The 21,744-nt window shown below is 54.4% G+C and overlaps 2 protein-coding genes across 2 annotated transcripts; both read right to left on the reverse strand.

Annotated features, from left to right (window-relative positions):
* Positions 1-6,581: 6,581 nt before the first annotated feature.
* LOC34622035 lies at positions 6,582-17,919 on the reverse strand. Its single transcript, XM_026334543.1, has 14 exons — positions 17,691-17,919; positions 17,292-17,399; positions 15,519-15,733; positions 14,339-14,852; positions 14,055-14,195; positions 13,403-13,599; positions 12,646-12,763; positions 12,285-12,388; positions 11,658-11,703; positions 10,517-11,518; positions 10,102-10,371; positions 9,590-9,993; positions 8,825-9,455; positions 6,582-6,883 (listed from the first exon to the last, which is right to left on the reverse strand). Exons 1-14 carry the CDS (start codon positions 17,917-17,919, stop codon positions 6,582-6,584), a joined length of 4,281 nt encoding a protein of 1,426 aa, XP_026190328.1.
* Positions 17,920-18,041: 122 nt separating this feature from the next.
* On the reverse strand, positions 18,042-20,532 carry LOC113146620 (glutathione synthetase-like). Its single transcript, XM_026334553.1, has 2 exons — positions 20,131-20,532; positions 18,042-19,925 (listed from the first exon to the last, which is right to left on the reverse strand). The coding sequence occupies exons 1-2, from the start codon at positions 20,530-20,532 to the stop codon at positions 18,042-18,044; spliced, it is 2,286 nt and encodes a 761-aa protein (XP_026190338.1).
* Between the last annotated feature and the right edge of the window lie 1,212 nt (positions 20,533-21,744).

The raw sequence follows: 21,744 nt of genomic DNA on the forward strand, positions 1-21,744 counted from the left end.
ACTCCTCGCGCGCCATCTGGATATACACGGGTCAGTACTGCCCACCGTCCGTTGTTTATAAACGCAGCACTCCGCATAAGCTCTCTCTGCTGCAGATCTTGGCTGAAAACACTTAGGGCTGTCTCCTGACAAATCCGGCTTCTTCAGATCCCGCAAGCAACGCGTTGCAGCTTCGGCCCACTGTCGCTGTTTTGTTGGTTGCTGCTCTGCGGTGCTGACCGTAAGCCTCTGTGCCTCGAGAGCAGTTGGGGGTGGCGCTCTGGAGGCAGCAAAGCCCCTGCAGCCACGATGGGAGAGAGTGTTCTTGTATTGAGGCACGGCAGTAGAGGCCTCACACAGGCACTGTGTAGAGCACAAGGACTGCCGGATGAGGGGGATTTTGCACAGCTTCTCCCTGTTCCCGGCAGCCAGCAATCAAAGACAGCTTAATTCAAAGGTGCTCCTTCCTAGATACTGGAGCCAAGTTGCTCAGAGGGTTGGCAACGCCGAGTCGATGTCTGAGATTTCTGATGGCGCTCACCGCAACGGCAGCTGCCAAGAAGTATGAGGTTGGTCGATTGTGTCCCGCTTCAGCGAAAGACTGCAAAGATTGCCAAAGATCAACAAATTTCCCCCTCCTGCTGCAGTGCCCATTGACTTCACTTGTTCTTAATCCCTGAGAACCTCTCTAAGGCGACCGCCTCCAGACCCTAAGCCACGGCGTGCTTGGCTGGGCAAGAGTTGATGTTGTGTTGGCTAATCTGTCACTATCATTCTGCCCGAGGCACCAACTTTGGGTATATATAATATGCAATACCTGATCTCCTTTATCCCCGTAATCTGTGATGCTGGGAGGGGGGCCTGCCACCGGACGCTCCTCAGAGTACGCAACCAGTATAGACATGCAAGGAACACCCCTGCGTTGTTGCAATTAATTAGTTATCTCTCTGTCCTCAAATAGATTTTTAAAACAAACGCGTGCGTCTATGGCAGACGAAAGATCGGGAGCTCTACAGATCTGCAGCTATGTGCACTCCTTGGCCGAAATCGAATGGTTCTACTAATCCTTGGGTTGGTCTAAGCTGTCAGCCAGCGTGGAGGGGACAGCTGCCTCGCTAGAGAGCTTAGCGTGCCTGTTAGGTGCCTGCTGCAGCGCCCCATTCAAAGTGATTTCTGCTCTTCTGCCTCAAGGGGACCAGTGGGGAGAAACACTTGGGGAAACGAAGGGAAAAGGGCGAAGCAGAAAGACATGGCACACAGAGCATTGGAGAGGGAAGATGCAGGTAGCAACAGCAATCTTAATGCTTGAGAATAAAAAGGATTACATAGAACATTCGCGCGTCTTAAAAAGCATCCTTCTACATTTATTTGTATGAAGGACACAGTTTTGATGAAAGTCCGCCAGTAGAAAGCTGGTAACTCCCCATGGCACTACTGGGTGTGGGTCGCTTCCAGCCCACACTGTGCATCGACCAGTAACGGCATTCCAACAGTAGCATCTGGAACTACCAGAGTACGACACTGGCACCAGTAACAGTAGGAGAAAGAAGGAGCACTAGAATGACATCTTGCAGGAGTCAGTCAGGTACTTTTGCATTAGCCCTTCGTTCCAGCAGCTCTTGGGAAGGCTTTGGTAGAATGAGCCCTCGAAGCCATTTCCGAAGCCTCCTCCGAGACGCAAGAATCAACATCTGCCTGCAGTTCAGTCAAATCGAACTGGGAGGGAGCGACACGCCTACTCCTAGTCACGTTCGGTTTGGGAACGTGCTATATAAACACGCCATGAGCAAAAGGTTCTGGTCTCGCTGCTGCCATCTACTATTGAAATAGGGCCTGCTACTTACCTGAACGGCAGCCTCGACGAAACAACGAGCAAAGTCCCTGGCCTCCAGTTTCCTGCAGAAACCTCACCGCTCCTCCAGAACACACCCATGCATATACACGTGCTACACCCAGTAGAGTTTCCCACTGTACTAATCTCCGTGAGAGGCAGGCATGGCAAGTTTAGGGAAACCACTCTTAATTCCTTTGAGACCGCTATTACCCCCTTAGGTGGTCCTCAAGAGGACTTCGGGTTGATTTAGGTTTTCTGAAGTACTTATCAACGGCATGGAGATGGTCGCGCCTCCACATTTGTTGTTGCTGCTTTCTTCTCTGTTCCTGCAGCATGAACCGCTCCGTCAACTCGGCTGCAGCACAACGAAGGTTTATGCCCCCTCATATTCAGTGGCCAGCGAAGCACAGGGTCAGTGTTGCCCGTGAAGACGCATCACAGGTTCCGAACGCTGGCATTCGGAAAGTCACTGAGGGGGAGACGGGTCGGTTCAGGGAGTCAATCCGAGTTGATGGAAATGTATTCAGGATCGCAGGATTCCCACAACATGAGGGGCGGCGAAAAGGATGTGTGCTTGGACCTTTACTGGGCCTTACTTAATTCGGATTGTAGCTGTTCATTCAGCCTCATTTGCTGCCTCAACTGCCTAAACCCACATGGGACAAACCGGGACCAAAAGCGCGTAAACATTATCCAAACCTCGAACTCTGGAAGAATAGAAACGCGACCGACGCTGACGGACACTCCAGAACGTGGACGTACGTGGTTACAAAAACAATAAGAGTGCGACTCTACGTGCTGGACCTTCAACACGGCCCTTAGACGACAGAGTTTAGCGCTTTGGCCAGAGGAGCTATCAGCATACACACTCGTGGGTTTCCTCTTTTTCGGTAGCAAGGTCATTAGCGAATATCTGCAGCTGGTCCATCTGCCTCCTGAAAGCGAAGCGCACCCAGCGTCTGATGAGGCTGAGTGAACTCTGAGGTGAAGGAGGCTGCTTCGGACCACGCTGCAGCAGGAAGAGCACTACCCTCTCTACGGTGGCAACTAACTTGTGCACACTTGGCCGTCTTAAGAGCCCAGCTACAAGCAACACACAGAGACTACTGGTGGCTCTTTGCAGCAGCTGGAGGCCTGTGACCTTGAGGCAATTTATTCGCACATAGAGACTGGACCTTCAGTGTTCCTGAAGAAGCAGTATCAGCTGCGATTTTAAGGTAGCAGCAACAATTGCCGCTGAGTATACCCTTGGGCTTTACTTAAAAGGGGCTAGGGCGTAGGTAAAAGGGGCTTGGGCTTGGGCTGCCTACCTGAGTCGATCCACCACAGCTCGCTCTTCCTCCATCTGAGGCGAACACCAACAATAAGCAGTCTGTACTGGTGATGGAGGTGCAGGATATGCTAGGTCAACGTCAACAGCATTTGTAGCGTCGGCAACAAAGGTATAGAAGCATAACTTACTTGGACCTGTGATTCTTCATACTTTTCCTTCCACCCCTACAGCAGCAAACATATACTGACCCCAAAGGCTATACCCTTGTCAGGCACAGAACCAGGCTTGTGTTATGAGCGGTGGACTCCCCTTGAAACAGCAAATCCGCAGCAGTAACCAACACGGCAGCAAAGGGCGACGCATGCACCTGCGAAGTGTAGTGCTACCTGCCCTACTAGCAACTGCATCACCACGTGTAAATAAAGCTGTAGGGAAATCCGACCTTAACGATCTGCTCGTGGTTTTCAATGACAACCCGCCATTCCTCATGCTCTTTTTGCAGCTCCCCAACCTTCTGCCTATATGCGCGCTTGACAGCGCTCACCCTTTCCCTAGCCTGTAGCCAATGCAAATCGCAAGCTGCTGTCCCTGACTAAAGAACGCCCCCCTTTAATATAAGGTGTGGCTTTGGCCACTCTGCTGTAGAGCGGACTCGGATTATGGTGAGCCGCTTGATTTGCACCTGTATGTATATACATATATATATATGGGGTCTTTCTGAGGAACTCAAACAATCTTGGTTCTACTTTAAAGCCTTCTCGTTTCACGTATGCAAGGTGGCTCACCTCTGCCAGTTCTTCTGTGAGGTTTCGCTGCAAGTCCCCTGTCACAGAAGAGCCGCAGAATGGGCATATTCGTACACCAGAAAAATAGCAGCAAAGGGAGGCGCTCCGACGCACACAAAACGATATATTTAGGGTAGATAAAGCAACCTGACGGACCCATCCCCTTCAAATTGTGCCGAAACATCTGAGTTTGCTGCTCTGCCCGCTGTCGCTCGTGGTCCAATAGACCGGCCTGAGGCATGACGGCACAGGCTGTGCGATTAGAGGCACATTTGCGAGAGAAGGAGACGAAAAGTACGCAAGCACAAACACACGCAGGACCCAGAATGGTGCCTCCATTCAGTAGAAGACAGTAGAAAGACAGTATCCACATTAGGCAGTGCCTAGCGCAGCTAGCAGTCCGGCCTTCCAGACAACACTTTAAATCCTACTCGGGGCCTCCCCCTTTTCTAGGGTCAGCGCTGGTATGCCTTTCACCAGCACCGCTGCCAAATATACTGAAATAGCACTCAAGAAGCATCTTACAAATCCACAAAGAATGCACCTCAACAGGCTCTCTTTCTAGTCTCAGTGTATAAGAATCTTCATGGCCTTCGGAAGCATAGCTAAAAGCCCTCGAAGGTGCTAAATAATATCATAAAAGCCCTTCCTAGGGTGCCTAGGAGGCATGGATGTACAAGGTACCTCGGCGCGGGCCTTGTTGAGCTCATTTTGCGCTTCCTGAAGTTTTCCACGGAGTCTTGCGATGGTGCGACTCTATAGATGCATCCCAGAAGCAGCGACAAACACAAAAGCAGCAGCAGCATATCAGCGGGCATAGGCACACTGAGGCCGATAAAAAGGCGGTGTTTACATCCGACAGGCCACTACATACGGTTGTAGATGCAACGAATCATGCTGCATAAATAAGCACAACAAAAACTGCAACATCAGCACTAACAGCAGCAGATGAGTCCCACCAAATTCTTTTTGTCTGCTTCGAGTTTCCTTGATGCCTGGCGTTCATCTAAGAGCTTTTGCTCCACCTATCGCTCGTAGATAACACATTAAAGCGTAATCCCTAGGTGGAGTGGACCGGACGCCAGGGAACGCTAGGAGGCACAATAAAACAAGTCACGCTGTGTTCGACTGCGTTCAAGGGTACGAAGGTGAAGTCACCTCGGCCATCTGATTGGATAATAATCGGCGTTCCTTTAGGTCATGAACTACACGGTGAGCCAGGGTCTGCAGTGGAGCCAGCAGCAGCAGTACGGAGCTTGGCTTCGCTGCTGCCATGGGCACGTTGGACATGCTGGTCTTTCAAAGAACAGGGTTCGTGTACTACACAAAGCAACATCCGTACCGAAGCCTTGTCCCTGTGCTCCAGGTACTTTTGGTGTGCTTCCTTCGTTGCCGCTTGCTGTTGGTGCAGCCGTTGCTTTGTGGCCTGACACTCGGCCTGAAGCCCAGGAAGGAAGATGGCACTGCATAGACCTTAGGAGCTCATGCGAAGGATTGAGCTGATGCTGCCTTGATTAATGCATGACGGCCTACGGTTAATGCAGTGTGACTGGGCAGTGAGCAAGGTATAGTTCGTGCCTTTCAGATGGCCTTTAGCAGTGTTGAGACACAGGTCGACGAGACTCCAGCACTATAAGCCTAAACAGTAGGCCTCTACCCTCCTAGATTGCTATTGTTGCCCATAAGGAAGACTACGCAGTAAGGCACGATGGTGATAAATTTTGAGATCTATGGTCGTAAGCTTCTTTTCTGATTTGCGAACTTGGCCTTGTATGCAGGAATATGCCAACAGGGACATGCGAACAGTTCCTATCGCTGCGTATGTCCCTTGTTTTGCTTTTGGAGTGCAAGCGTGGGTACACTCGCAGCTTCATTTGAGGGAGTAGATCTGTGTCTCCTTACGAGCTCGCCTCTCCAGTACTGTGTGTGACCTGCGGGAAAAGGCCTGCTCACTTACCGTGATGTCGTTGAGCCTTGAATATAAAAGCGCTTCTTTCGCTGTTGTGGCATCCTCGGCTGTCATATCTTCTGTTCTGAACCCTGCGGCGGCCCCGGAAACGAATGTAGCGCGCGCTACTGAGTGCTGAAAAATAGTCCCTGTTTTTTTTCCGTATTTCTTGCTCTGTCCAAAGGTTGATATACGAAAGACGACTCGACTATGTGCCTCTGCCTTTCGTGGTGGTTGGTGTCAAACCGAGGAAACAAAGCAAAGGACTAGCAATAACACAAAATAGAAAAAATCGCGCGAAAGCAAAGAAGAAGGAAAGCTTTTCCCACGCTGATTGGCAGAGTGCCCAAGAAAACTCGACATAGGAATGCTCTGGAGATCCCAAAGCAAAAGGACCACTTTAAATTCTTTATGGGGAATTAATGCACACTTATAGCAATAATAACGTGCATATGGAGGTGTGTTTGTCCATATAGCAGAACATGTATCTGTTGGTGGCTGCATTATATTTTATAGCGGTCATAACTTTAGCATTCAAAAGGAACTGAAACTAAGTTGCACACGGGATTCGCATGCAAATATGTTGACCCCGTCGTCCCGGCTCTGTTCGGAAGGAAGCATCCTCCGCAAGCGATACGCATTGGCCACATCTTCCGGTGGGTATGCAACTAAGGACTCCTCTTCCAATTGCAGGGTTTAAGCCATCCCCCTCTACTCATAGCTACATAAAACTACAGAGATGTACATCGATTTGTCTAGAATTCACCATGAGACGAAGTAATGCTGAGGGTGGTCGTGCAAGTTACCGGCGCTTGCTGTCTCTTGCGGTAGAGGAGAACTGGCACCGACTTCACACCCGGAGGCATCTACGGGGGCCTCTGAGAAAGCTAAAGGGCCACCAGAGACCTCTTGCCGGGCTCTATGGCCATCAATAATCTGTGCAATCGCCTCCTGAAAGCGAGAGGCGAGGAGCGATCCCTCAGGTAGTGGCCGCCCCCTGAGGGGTGTCTCTTTGGGGGGCTCAATCCCCAAGTTCACTTGGGGAAGCTGCTGCATCTTTGAGCCTAAGCCAAAACGTTCATGCGATGAATATGGTCATGCAATAAGGAGAACAATAGGGTGTTGTTGGGAGACACGGGAAGCGGACAAACTCAAGTCCACGGGGCGAAGCGGGGAGGGGCACGGCAACTACTGGGTCTCTCTCACGCACAGCTGCTGTCTCTCAGATCTCACACCGGCTCCTCAACGGACGATGGCTAAAAGTATACTCCTATTTTTTGAAATCGCATCCTATCGTTCTTTGCCTCTTTTTGTGGTCTTTTTAGCGCTTGGCGCCGGAAAGGCGAGGAAAGTTCCCTGAATGCCCGTCATAGCACGGAGGTCACTCCGCTCTACGAGACTTCTTCGCAACTTTACCCCCTCTAAGTCGAGTTATCCTCCTTGTAGAGTGTTGCCTTAAGGCAGTGCTGCGCAGCCATCTTCTCTGAATGCAACCCCGCTACTCTTGACCGGCTTGCTCTGCTTTCGCGCTTTATGAATCCTCATGTGCATCCACATTCTCCCATGCCTTCACCCAATAAAGAGAAACAGAACATCTATATGTCCAAATTCACCTGTATGGCAATAATAGACATAATCTCTCGAACACGTTTTGCAGCCCTGGCAAAAACGTGTAGTGCGTATGCAACAGGTGTGCCGTAGGGACAGACTACGAGAGTCGTTGAGCTGCTGAGCTAAGCATGCGACATTGATGAATAACGTTCATATCCTGTAGGAGCTCATTGACAGACTGCGATATCAGCGTGAAGTATCGCTGCCGAGACTCCTGCGGGCACTGCCCGGGAACCTGCGTACCGAGCCGAGCAAGCAGCTGTGCTGCAACTCGGGGCTGCCGCCTCTAGGAGATAGTTGTACCACCCCCCCCCCACCCCTTATTCTCCCCTATATAGGCCTCGTCTTTTTCACCAAGAAAAGCACTTGTTGACGGCTCATCTGATCTGCCCGCGGTCTGTACAATCGTCGGAGGCAACGCGAATCCGTGCTGGTGCATGCCAGAAGCTGCCTTTACACGCGCTTCACAAGTAACTGCAAAGCTCTGACAAAGCCGGTTGTGAGGCTGCACAGCTGTCAGCCTCCCTGGCGGCTCCCCGAGCATACCCGCTGCCTCCACGCTGCCACTGGGATTCAGCTACCCCACGCAGCGATACCGCACGCTGCGGTGAAAGCTCCGTTTTGTCTGTTTTCCTTCGGAAGTACTGTCTATACAGCTACTCGAAGAAAGAAGGCGCGGAATGGTCTCCTCCGCTTCGCTCTCTCTCTACAGAGATTTTACGAGACACTGAAGGAAACACCTTCTACCTCCCATGCGTCATGTGCCAAGGGCCCCCAGCATGGCTAGCGCCCTCCCCTCTAACCTCCCCCCTCCCCCCTTCCCCCCTCGTTGCTTTCAATGCAGATACTCAAGGAATTCGCCGCTGGCCAGATTCGTTAGAATCAGCCTATATGTTGCCGTTCCCAAGAAACAAGAAGAAGCAGGAAGGCTCTGCTGCAGCCGTAGCTTGTGCAGCACCAGCATCACAGAAGCTGCTGCAACCTCCTGCCATTGCGGATGTGGGGGTTCGGTGGCGTTCCTGGAGGGAGCTGCACTAGGGCCATAAAGACGTCCCTCCACTGACGCAACAAGAGTTGCTGCTGCCGTTCTTCAGCCCTGTACATCTCGATCAAAGCCTTCCCTTGCTGCAGCAGCTCCCGCTGTCTGCTGGCCTGCTGCTGCAACTGCTCTTCTTCCTCCTTGACTTGCTGCAGCTGCTGCAGATCCACTCCCTCGCCCTCCTCCTGCTTCAGCCGTCGCTGAACGTGCAGCAGCTGACTTCCAGTCGAAAGAGCGTCCCTCTCAATGCATCTCAGTTGACAGCTCAGGTGAGCTGCCTTGGCGCGAAAGATGTGGGTGCCAATGGAATCCAGCAGCACGAAGAGGCCCTCGTAGCTCCTGGAGAGTGACACGCATTTGGAGTCGCTTGTCTTGTCTTCCTCGGCATCCTTCTTCCCCCCGTCCCCCTCTCTGACGCGTCCAGCTTCCTTCTCTGCCTCGAGCCGTGCAGCGACACCTCGCAGCTGCCAGTCAAATCGCAGCTCGCTGCGATCCACAACATCCTCATTATACGTGCTGCTGCTGCTGTTGATATCAGCAGCAACAATGCTCGCCTCCCCCGCCAGGTTGCCCACAGCATGCTGTTGCTGTTGCTGTTGCTGTTGGTGCAAATCATCCCCTACTGGCAGCCGCTTCTTAGACGGGCTTTCCCCGGCTTGGCAGTTAGCACTGCCGTTGTTGTTGTTGGCTATTGGGAATCCCTTGGTAGGAACTCTCCTCAGAATGAGGTGCTTGCCTCCCTTCTTTTCGAGCGCCCTTTCAGCGGCGGCTCTGCTGCTGCTGCTGCCATGCGCAGCCTCGAGGAGTGAAAGCAGCGTGCGACTATGCGCCTCGATATCACTCAAAGTTGAAAGACGCGTGTCCAGAGCAGACAGCGAAAAACGCTCCCCGTGAGTTGTATAGCACCGTTCAAGTTCAGAGAGAGAAGGAGGCTGGTTGCTCACCTGCAGGCGGACCGCAAGAGTCACGCATTGCTGCACACTCACCTTGAAGACAACGACAAGGATATACACTCCTAGAGGGAATGCAAAAGCCTACATTCGCAGCAGCGCGGCTGTAGAGAGACCTAAGGAAGGGCAGCAGCCGCATGGGCTGTTGTTTTCGCTGTATCGTATCGCACCTTATCAAGAGACACCCGAAGGAGGAAATCCTCGTCGTCACAGCTGCAGTGTATGGTTAGCAAACACAGATTCAACGGAACTGTGGGCTGTATGCCGAGAGAGGATGGCCAAGGGAGCTCCCAGCCTGCATCGCCCTCTTCAGAACCTCGTGCTGGTGCTTCTCTTGTTGATATTGCTGAGGCTATGCCATGAGATTCGTCGGTTGTTGCAGCAGCATTCTGCAGTGCTGCAGCAATCGGAGCTGTGTATGCCGTAGAGGATGCTGCCTCTGGCCCGTCCACGTCCATGTACAGCTGCGTTTTCTCTGCTGCTGCATCTGCATGCGCGCGTGGATCTTTGCCGTTGAGGGTTTCTAAGGTGCCCTCGCTGCAGTGCTTCCCAGGTGCCAGCGAGTCACCGCTCACTGCGTTCTTCGAAGGGGGATTTGCAGCAGCCGCAGAGTCGCAGAGCTGCTGCTGCTGCTGTAGTAAAGGCGGTTGTGGCTGCTGCAGCAGCTGCTGCTGCTGCTCGCTTGTGGAGGAGGAAGGGGAGCAGGAGTTGCGGGCAGCAACTTGTTCTCCTGTCAGAAGGCCGATCCAAGGAGCACAGCGGAAGCGTTGCCTCTTAAGACGCTGCTGCTTCTGGTGCTGCAGATGCTGCATGGATCCTGCAGCGGCATATAACGGCAACTGGTTTGGATTGATGCGGCCATACAGCAGTCCAAGACAGAGGCACACAGAATACCCCATCTCGAAGCGCACAGTGCTGCTGCTGCTGCTGCTGTTGCTGTTGCTGTTGCCACCTGGCGCACATCCAGACGTACAACACCATATACATAATATACATATATATATATGTATATATATGTATATACATATCCATGTATATACAGATGAGTGGTCGCGCCCTCTAAATGAGACCGGCAGCACCACGCACATTTCACAAACCACATGATCGCGTGCATCCCCACAGAGAGCCTGTTAAAGCGTCGAGAATTCTTACGAAGAATACACAACTAAGAGAGCGTAGACATGGAGAAGCACTCAGAGCGAGCGATGCCTTGCTTTGCAGCGGCTCACCGGTTTGGTTGTGGGGAGTCGCTTTGCCGTGGGGTTTGCGCTGCTGCTGCCTCGCGTTCCTCGAGCACGTGTCGTGCTGTTGCGTCTCTTCTAAGGCAAGTCGCTTTTGCGCGGGATCTAAAGCTCTGATGGCCACAGTGTCACCGAGGCGGTGAAGCAGCAGGTTGGCGGCAAGGAGATGCGCAGCGGCAGCAGGATTTTGATGCTGGACCGCGATTTCCATCAGCAGCACAGGAGACAAGAGCGGCGGGAGGGGAGCGAACAAATACGTTGGATTGTGCAGGAGGTCAAGGGGGACGGGCTGGAGCAGCTGCAGAAGCCGCTCCCGACTCAGCACCAGAGATCTCATCATCGTCATCCACTGCCCTGAGAATCCATTCAGCAAGCCGCTGAGGCGCTGTTGCTCCTTCCGCTGCTGCAACAAGGCCTCCTGCTGCTGCTGCTGCTGCTGCTGCTCCGGAAGCAACCCTACGGCGGCCGCTAGCAGAGGATCATCCAGCGGACTTAGCCCCAAGGCTGCTGCTGCCAGCTCTCCCCGACGCTGTCGCACAAGGGGAGGCGTCCGTGCCAACACGACTCGTCTGCCACCCCGGTAATAATAATCCACCCCGTGTTTCGCTGCTGCTGCTGCTGCCTTTGTCGGGGTCGCTGCTGCGGCTGAAGGCCCTTCCTGCAGACCCCCCTCGCTGCTCTCGCCATCCTCGCCGCACGCCGCTGCTGCAAGCAAGGCAACTGCCGCAGCAGCACGACGCTTGCGCCCTCCACTCGCGGCAGCGGCAGCTGCTGCTGCAGCCGCTGCGGCCTCTTCGCGCGAACGCTTCCGCTGCGCCGCCTCTTCCTCTTCCCGCTGATACGCATCCCAATCCCAGCCTGAATGCAGCGGCAGCAGCACCAGTATGAACTCTTGCGCAAGCTCCTATGTTTTCTAGTCTTGAAAACACCTCTGAAACACGCATTCCCCACATCGTGAGGCAAAACAAACCCCTAAACACACAACGCAACAACTTGCCTGGGGGCATGGTAGTGTAGCTTTGGATAATCACGTCCGCTGACACCTGCAAAAAATAATAAGCGCAGGTGTCAAGTGTACAGACACCGAAAGTTTACTGCTAACGCGTCTCGATATGCATCTATACACATGGGCCTAAGCAAACATGCACCTATAGAAATATGTATAAATGTGTACCTAAAATATGTACATATATATGTATGGATAATTATATGTTTATACATAGAAATTCAAATTAAGTAGCGAGATTCGTAGCCCATGGTCCAGCACAGGCAGCGGGGGTGCGTGCGAACGACGGAGCGAACAAATTACTGGTGGGCGATGCAAAGAAGAGACCGCAAAAAATACTGGGGTAGAGAGCCCACTATGCATCGAAAAGAACATGCAAACGATTCAGCAAGTCAAGAGGAACTGCACTGCTCGAGGAAGGAGCAAGAGAAGGTTGCATAAAAAAAACCCGCAAACAAACACACACACATACGTACATGCACAGGGGGAGAGGCGTGCCGGCATGCAGACACACCCAAATGCAAGTACAAAAGCAAGGCATCTGGCAAGAAGGAAGACAGAAGAGACGGTAGATACAACTTAACACTACCCTCCTTCTTCCCCCGGCAGGCTGCGCACTGTGAACAGGTGCTTGACTGTCTCGTGGGTAGGTTTAATGTGCTCCCGCGCCAACGTATCGAGGAGCTGATTCTCTAAAGCTTCAGGCCGGGCATGCTTCATATCTGAGCGAGAGAGCACATAAAGTAGCTGGACCCTGAATTTGGCTCAAGACGTGCATCTGCAGACAACTTCGGATGTGGACAAAGTCGACGGCATGCAGTGTGCCATGCATGCGCCACATGCGGCGGCTCGCCATACAAGAAGCTCTCGTCTGCAGCTAGCAGCCGATTGGAGGGTTGGTGTTTCGTTCTTGCCGCGGCATTCGGCTGGCGACACACCCGTCAGAAAGAGATGCACGGCACGCAAAGCTGAGCCTCACCTCTGTATGCTTCCCTGAGTTGGAGGATCTTCTTGGCCCTTGCGAGAGCATTCAGACACTTAAGGGAGTAGCCCGCCATCTTCTCGAGACGCAACTGTTGGCATCCTGCAGGAAACGGCTGCAGAGGACCCCAACAAACACCAGAAGGGAGAGTATAAGCCTTTCAACGTGCAGTGCAGCAGCCTACACTGCACCGCGGCAAGCAGCGAGTCTCATCGAAGGGCTCTACGCCGGAAAAATACAGAACCGCACAAATGGAGGCAGTTACAAGTATACTTGCCCATTCAAGCCACAGAATTTGCCAATCGCGAGGGAGAGAACACATGCACGAGAAAACACACTACACACCCCTCAGAGAAGGCACACACACACGCTGATTCCTAGCGTATGGCAGAAACAGAAAAGATGGCGGCAAGGCAGCACATCGCTACTCAAGAGGCGCACATAAATACAAATACACACACATAAAGACACACATAAAGACACATAAACACACAAACAAACACACACACACACATAAAGACACACATAAACAAACACACAAACATACACACACATAAACAAACACACAAACATACACACACGTAAACAAACACACAAACATATACACACATAAACACACAAATAAACACACACACATAAAGACACACACATAAACAAACACACAAACATACACACACACATAAACACACACACACAGCCAAGCAGAGCCCCCAACACGACTCGAAGGGAAGGAGTCATAATATCGGGTACGCACCATGGGCTTGGTGCTTGTCCAGTTGCACAGGGAGTATTTGAGGTCTTCGAGAGCCATCACCACTACGATTTCTGTCTTGAAAGCCGGTGTCTTGCCTTGCAAGTTACTGTGGGGAACGCCTCCTCCCCCACGGCCATGTGGCGCTCTGCCTGTCATGCCGGCAAGCAGCGCGTCTCTCACTGCAGGCGTCATGCGTTCTGCATCATATGGAGGGAAAAGACACACACATGCAGCGTCCATGAAGGAGAGAACGCCATGATGAGAGCGCAAGAAGACCGACCCCCCAGTCCAACTTTGCACAAACACTGAGGTGCAACATCGGCGGTTCTTCCCCCTTCCCGCGGCTTTCCCTCCAGGCAGCCTGCCTGCTGATGAATTGGACCCTTTGCTAGACGCTGTTCCTGCTGCTGCTGCTGCTGCTGCTGTGTGTGTCTCTTGCGTTCGCCATGAAGCCTCGCTTTTTCTTTTTCCACCCTCTGCTTTATCCCCTTGTAACCCCCCTCCTTCCCCCAAAAGGTGACACCCCAAACACGGTGTCGCCCTGCCGCCTTTTTATCAAGGCTCCAGTCTTGATAAAAGGGCCACACTGGGGAGAGAGGGGGAGCAAAGGCGCATTCCTAGAAAGCCTGCTGCGACTGCACCACAAACTTACTCGCTTCCATTTCGGATTCCAGATCTCTTATAACCAGGCCTGGCTGGTACTTCCCAGTAGGTCTAAATCTCCACCAGCACAGACAGCGATGCGTTGGCTCGCACGAGCCGACAGGGCCGTTATACCACCCCGGGTGCTTCTCTGCAGCAGCAACGGCAGCACAGAGCTCTCCAGCAAAGAGCGGATTTCACGCAGCATCCTTCCCTCAAAGGGAGGCCAGCGGCAGCTTCACCCTGCACAAACAAAAGGGGAGAAACCTTCAAGGAGCAACTGCAACAGCGTACGCCTATCTGCATCGTTGAGAGCCACAAGGTCGGCGTTGCCCTTTGAACTGGGAGCTTCCTCCCATGGAGTTCCCCCCTCATAGGCAGCTGCATCTCGAATGCCTCGAGCTGCACCTGCTGCTGCTGCTGCAGCAGCTGCACCGCCGCTGCGTGTAGGAGCTCCCCTCGCACTGCTGCTGCTGCTGCTGCTCTTGCCGAGGCTTGGAGTCAGGGAAACGGGGATGTTGCGTCGGCGACGGCCAGACATTCGGCGCTGCTGCTGCTGCTGTTGTTGGTGCGGCGCTTCTTCCGATGTCTCCGCCTCTTCGTCGGTATCTATTCGGCCCTCGGCTGCTGCATTTTCTGTCTCCATTTCTGCTTCAGTTGCTTCCTCTGCAGCTGCTGCCCCGCCTTCTCCCCCCGTTCTGCTGTGGACGCTGTGGGAGTCTTGAGATAGAACCTCCTCCTCATCCTGCGGCTCCTCTGACATCTCCAAAGCCGCCGCTGCTGCGGCCACATTCGCCTCAAGTGACACCTCAAACGCCAAATCCGCCAGTCCCCGCTGAGCCGATATCACCTCGCGAGGAGAAAAGCAATTACCGCTGTTGCGTGCAGGCGAGTTGCGAAGGCCTGGCAACGGAGCTAGGCCTTGCAATCTGCTGCTACAGCGCTGCTGTTGCTGCTGTTGCTGCTGTTGCTGCTGTTGCTGCTGTTGCAGGGAAGGGGTTGAGGCAGCGGGAGGTGTGCGTGCGTGCCCGCCTTTGAAAGACGTCGAGGTTCTGCTGGCTAGCGTGGATCGTGAGGACCTAGGCGCTGCACTGCTACCGCTTCCGCTGTTGCGTGGAGGCGGGAAGGCAGGAGACAGGGAGGCAGACGCTTGGCCTCTGCGACTGATGGCGGCTGGTGTTGGTGGGGTCGGTGCGGGATCTGCAGCAACTGCTGCTGCAGTAGATGCGCGGCGGGTTGCTCTCATGTCACTAACCCCCCCTGCGCAGATGGGGATTAGCGATATTGGCGCTGTAACGCACAGCCGGACTCATGCCACAGAGAGGGAGGGGCGAAGGAAGGCTTTAAACTCCGAAGCTTAAGACCCCGAGCAGGGAGCAGGGGATACTCTTTTCTGAAAAAAAAATGCTGCTGCTGTTGCTGCTGCTGCTCGTGGTAGTCTGGTCTGCCGTGATGTAGATCTGGGACTGTTTTGCTGCTCTTGGTGCTGCTCTTGGTGCTGCTCCTGCTGCTGCTCTTGGTGCTGCTCCTGCTGCTGCTCCTGCTGCTGCTCTTGGTGCTGCTCTTGGTGCTGCTCTTGGTGCTGCTCCTGCTGCTGCTCGGTTTGGTGGGCACCAGATGCAGTTGCAATTGCAGTACAGCGGCAAGAAGGGCGGTGTGCAGGACGAGGGGAAGAACGCCCCCTGGGGCCTCCTTCCCAGGGATCTAAGGGTTTGGGAGGCACTCGCCGCTGCTCGCTGCGCCTCTGCTGAGAGGCTGCGGAAGCTCCCCGTGTATGCAAGCCGTATTATACCTCGAATCAGACCGACGCCCCGCGGAGGAGGGCAGCGGTGCCTCCCGTGATGCACGCCTGTACCCTAGGCTCCAAATCATAGCAAGGGAGGAGCAAAGAATGAGAATTAGACGCTTGTTGATGCAGCAACACCACGAGCTCGGGGGGTGTGTGACCCCACCGTCACGGGCTGGTGGTAAGGGCACCAAAGCCACGCGCTTAAGCTTACACTGCGGACCCTAGCCTGGTCCCCTTAGTTCAATTTCGGCGGAATTTCACAATATTAGGACGGGGTAAACACTCAAAAGGCTGGGGGAAGAGACAACAGAACCTCTGGGGTCTGTGGCTTCTCTTCTGCAGCGCCCCGGGTTGCTGCCGCTGCTGCAGCGAGGGAGCCCACGGAAAGGCCGGGTAACATTCTTTCTGTCCAATTCCGTACTTAAAATCTCCAAATCCTGCATCCCAAGCCTTTAGCCTTTATTGCGAAAAGCTATCTCTCCTGGGGAGCCCCCGGGGTAACCCGAGGTAGGGGGGTACATATAAATGTAACTCTTCGGGCACGCCTTGCTCTGCCACGCTCTGCCACACTTCTGCTCCCCTTAAAGACGAGCCTTCGGAGTCGTGAGGGCAATGGGAGTCGCGGCGCAGAGATTAGAGGCCCCGGGCCTCCTTCAGGGGGGATGCGCAACCTCGAATCCTAACGGTAAGTGCCAAACACGGGGGGGGGGTTTTCGGGGTAGCGCTACGCGGGTATTTTATGGCAGCAGCAACGGCGGAAGCCACTCCCGTCGTGGGGAGGGCTCACCGTATAGCGGGGAATGCTGACACGAGGCGGCCGCTGAAGCAGCAGTTCGCCTGGTGTTGCCTAATCCTGGCGAATTGGCTCACATCTTCAGAGGCCCTATACATCCCAATATGACGGCGCGACGCATGCACAAAGATGCGATTAACACCAAGGTTTACATTCCATGGACCTGTGTACGCATTATGCCGTTTGAAGGCGCCGCCTCAAGAGCTAACAGACACGAGGCCTTCAGGGGAAATGATGCGGGTCTGCTAAGTCCTAGTTTTGGCAACAGCACTCTAAAATCAATGTAGAGGGCTGCAACTATAGCAGCCACCGGTACTTATAGATGACTCCGGAGAGAGTGCGAGGACTAACTGGTCCCTGCATGCCACTCTCTCGCCCGCTAACTCCCCACCTGTACAGCTGACTGCTTATAGCTAAACGTCCTACCAGCGGAGAGACAGGATTGGTAGGCTCTTGGCGAAGGTCATTGGGGCCGGAGTAAATACTCTTCGCAGTGAACGGCCCAAGGGCCTCTATGCTGCGGATTGCCTGGTGCTGGGCAACTGACTGCTGAAGCGGTGCTAGGCAGTCAGAAAGGATAACGGGGAGGCTGCTGGAGGAAGGCGTTGACACTTACAGAAGCACCTGAAATGGCAAAAGAGGAGGCCGCGATAGATGGCGCTTGCGCCCTGGTAGTCTGCGAAGTCTCCAGCCACCAATAGTCTGAAAATCGCTCAGTGCAGCTGTTAACGCTTTTCTACTCGAGGTAGCAGTTGAGACGACACCCCTTGGCGCTGGAAGGTGTACTGTGAAATCTATACTATAATATCATTTGCTGGGAGGAAGGCGTCGGTGCCAGGGTAGCTGCTGCTGCTAGGCAGAGGATGGTAGCACACGCTGACGTGATTACATACATACACTCTATTGGCTACTCTGCAAACATGCACTGCAACTGCCCTGGCTGCTTCCGGGAGCGCAACCTAGACGCTGTACCGCTCATTCAAGTAGCAGACTAGTCGCACAAAAAGACTCAAACAGCAGTACATGCTGCTGCAGCGAAGTTCACTCCTCAAGCCTAGTCACACCGTGATCGTGTGCTGCATGGTGTATGCCTGCGTGTTTCCTGGAGGAAGGAGAGACACCGGGAAGGTACAAAGCCTCCCACAGTGTGTCTGAGGCGTGTAAAAGTGATCTCCTCTCAGATACACCTGTGCTACTTCCACCTGTCACGAAACCTGCTGCTCCTACTCCTCCTACCGCTACGCTTAAACACTCTCGACTCGACTGCCTTGCTGCTCTGCTGGTCGAACGCATGCGCACGTAGGTTCCAGAGTTCCCTCAGTAGGCGTGCAGCACAAAAGGAGTCCCAACTGTGCATTACGGGCAGGTAAAAAGCCAAAACTACCATCCAACGGTAATTGAACGCGCTTGCAACGTTAGTCCAACACAGTCGCCAGTTGCTGCAGACGCTTCACCACAGCCCACGCGGGAGCACCCCTAAAGAGAAGAGGCGAGTCAATGCGTCCATAGCCTGCAGCAACACCTCCCTCCTGCGCTGTGGCAGCCTTTGTCCTCAGCAGCGTCCCGCAGCACACGTTCAGATTGCTGCAACTGCTGCTGCCCTGCTGTTGCTGCTGCTGAGTGCAATGGTGTTGGTGCTGCTGACCACAGAAGAGGAATGCACTAAAGACGCCAAGCTCCCCAACGGACGCCACAAGGGAGCATTCCACGGGAGGGAGGGCCCCTTTCTCCAGGGTCTCTGCAGCTGCATGCGATCGAGTCAGCAATGAAGGAAGGACAGGTGGAAGCATGCGCCGCACCAGGACACACGAGCCGAGTCTGTCTGCGTCTGTTTTCGCATCAAGGTGTTGCTGCAACATGCGCTGCAGCTGCTGCCCGTATATGTTGTTGCCGCCACCCTCCCGTTGCGGCTTCAGCAGGTACAGTAAAGGATTTGCAACGGCGTCTTCGAGCATCGCTACAGTCGAAGCCTCCAGAGCTGTTATTGCCGAATGCGTTGGTGTTGCTGCACACGGCGCATCTGCAGGGTCCACATGCGGCTGCAACACGGCCTGCAAAGCAGCCCTCGCTGCAGCGTCCGGTAAGAAACGCTCAAGGACGTCTTCGGTTGGAGCTGCATCTGACCCTTGCAAAGGGTGCTGGTGCCGCTGCTTGAGCTGCGCAGACACCCGCGTGTCTGGACTGAATAACTGCTGCACTTTCTTGGTACCAGCGAGCTGCGCAGGCACGGAAGGCACTTTGACGGCGTCCGACAGCTCCAAGATCTCCCGCAACAGCCAAATGCCCTCGTGGCAGAAGTGCGCCGGGTCATAAAGAGATCGCAACAGCACAAGAGACACTTCGCAGACACCGCAGAGGCATTCCACACCAGAGGCCTGCTGCTGCTGGACTGGCGGCTCCTGGATGACACCGCCAGAGCAGCAGCAGCAGGTGTGGCAGCGCATGCACGCTTGACAGGGGGAGCCAGTCACGCGCAGCAATAGCCGGCCTGCTCGCGAGGGCCTCGGCAGTTGAGATACTCCTGTTGTTGCGATCCCATCGGCATGCAGCAGCACCAGCTGCTTCTGCTGCCACAAGTCATAGAGCTGCTGGGGAGATACGCGAAGCAACTGCGCACCGCTCGCTGTCTCAATAGCCTCCTGCAACATCAGCTGATCATACACGTTCAACTCCCCCTCCAAAGACACCATTAGCATCACCACAGGGAACTGCTGCAACTGCAACTGCTGCTGAAACTGCAACTGCTGGTTATGCTTCTGACGCTGGACATACGCAGAATGTGCGGCAGAAACAGCTCTGGCCATGTCTCTTACGGGGTTATTCTCGGGGCACACGACGGAGTCTGAAGGGGCCCCCTCCAAGAGCCTCGTATCGGGCAAGAGGCCACGAGTCACCTCCGTCGAGGCAGCCAGCTGCCGCACGAGATGCGCGTGCAGCTGAGAAATTCGCTTGCCTAAGCCTGCGAAAGAGACCGCAATGGTGTTTACCTCCACGAGCCTCAGCGGCCATCCTTCAACGTCTTTTGAGGCTCTTGCGTCCTCCTCCTCCTCCGGGAAGTCTCCCTCAGACGTGTCTAGCATGTAGTCTGCCCTCAAAAGGTGCAGTCGAATATCCTGATCTATGCGCCGCGGAGGTACGCTGCCGCAGCCATCTCCCATATACACCCGCTGCATAATGCCCAAGAGAGAGGAGAGGAAGCTGTCGCATGCGGCAGCACGCTGCAGGTGCTGCTGCAGCCATAGTGGGTCCTTGGTAATGTTGTCTATCAACACGTTGAAGTGGACACCCACAGACACCGCCTGAAGCAGCAGAAAGCGTTCCAGCAGTGTCTCAGAGTACAGGACGGTGCGTCAGCAAGCAAAAACACTTACGGCCCTTTACACGTACGCATAGCACCCCTGCAAGTAGCATTAAATATATATATACAGATATATACTGGGAGAGAGAGGGAGGGAGGGAGAAAAAGAAAAAGATCCAGGGATGGGAGGCACCTACATTCCATACCTGTGCATAGCGACTATACGGAAAGGGGGAAGGAAGAACGCAAAAAGGAGCCAACTGGAGCTTTAGAGGCTCTGCGCTGCATAGTTGCTGCTGCTTTTGCTGCTGCAGTTGGTGCTGCTGTTGCTGGTCCATTAGCACGCCATGGCTTGAGCACCAGCGCACCGCCTGGTGTAACAGCAGCGATATGGACTGCTTAGACACCACGAGCCGGTGCAAATCGGGAAAGGGGTGTTGCCGCGGCTGCAATTGCAGCGGGATGACGCACTCATTGCTCTTGGATTCTGGTGCAACTGCCGCATTAGGCTGCGTCGCTTCATGAAGGTGCCTGGCCGCAGTGTATAGACGGAGCAGCGCACCGAGGAGCTGCTCGTCTCCTCCAAGGCCCTCGATGCGCTCTTGCATAGGCCTTGTTGTTGAGTCTCAAGGCGGGTGCCTTCGCTTCCGCGACAGCAAAAGCAGCCTGAAATCGGCAGACTAACAAAGGCTTCAGTTATGCGATAAGACCTGGGGGGGGTCTCATGTGCAGACACAAGTCGGTATATACATATGTATTGGTACCAGAACAAGGAGGCTGCGCCGTCCTCGTGCCGCTAGAAGTTTTGCTGGCCTGAGTGTAGTAGTAGTAGCGGCAGCGATAACACCGGCCGCAACGAATACAAGTCTAAAATTGAGAAAAAACAAGGCTGAACTTGGGAAGCCCGAGGTTTATCGAGGGAACGTGCAGCAACAAGGCGGTGAGCAGCAGTTGCCGAAAGTGCTGCCGCAAAGGCTGCTCCATGCGCTCTCTGGCTGCTGCTGCATGCGTCTCGGAGGAGGCCAGCATTTGCAGCACTGCCTCACTAATCCGCCCTTGCTTTAGCACATTTAGCTGGCTTTTGTACTTCCTGTCAGCTATTCCTGCGGGAGCTCTACAGTCTGCTGCTGCAGCAGCAGCAGACACTGCAGCGGCGGTCCAGTGCAGTGCAGTGGGCGCTCAGTGGCGTTGCAGCCAGCGCTGCCTCCCCTGTAGCGTTTTCTTCGGCAGAAGTCGAATCTTAAGGAGCTTACAGGGGACTTCCAGGCTCTTGAGAAGCAGCAGCAGCAGCAGCATGGAACAGGAGGCCCTGCAGCAGCAGCAGCATGCAGATGCCTTAGCTCCCACACCTTCTGCTGCTGCAAATGGCAGCAACCCAAGGGCCTCAGGGGCTCCAAGGGCCCCCAGGCCCTCAGCAAGGGCCCCCAGGGTCTCTGGGGCCCCCAGGGTCTCAGCAAGGGCCCCACCAAGGGCCCCCAGGGCCTCAGGGGCCCCAGGGGCCCCAAGGGTCTCAGGGTGCGCCAACTGCGTTCTCTGCGGCAGCGACTATGGCAGAGAACGCAGCAACGCCCATGCCTCCCGCTGGCAGCGTGCAAGCCGCAGCCTCTGCGCTACCATCCGTTGATTCTGCAACTGTTGCTGCTGCACGCGGTCAGCAATGCATGCAGCTGCTGCAGTCTCAGCTCAGCAGACGGGCGTTGCAGCTCATCCAAAACAGCGGCAGCAGGGGGAATGCTGTCACCGCTGGTGCTGCGGGCCTGTTGGTGCAGCAGCAGCAGCTGCAGCAGCAGCAGCAACCCCAGCAACAACAGCTTGCACCT

The sequence above is a fragment of the Cyclospora cayetanensis genome, unplaced genomic scaffold, assembly GCF_002999335.1.
Source record: "Cyclospora cayetanensis isolate NF1_C8 unplaced genomic scaffold, CcayRef3 CcayRef3_contig_11, whole genome shotgun sequence".
In the NCBI taxonomy this organism is placed as follows: Eukaryota; Apicomplexa; class Conoidasida; order Eucoccidiorida; family Eimeriidae; genus Cyclospora; species Cyclospora cayetanensis.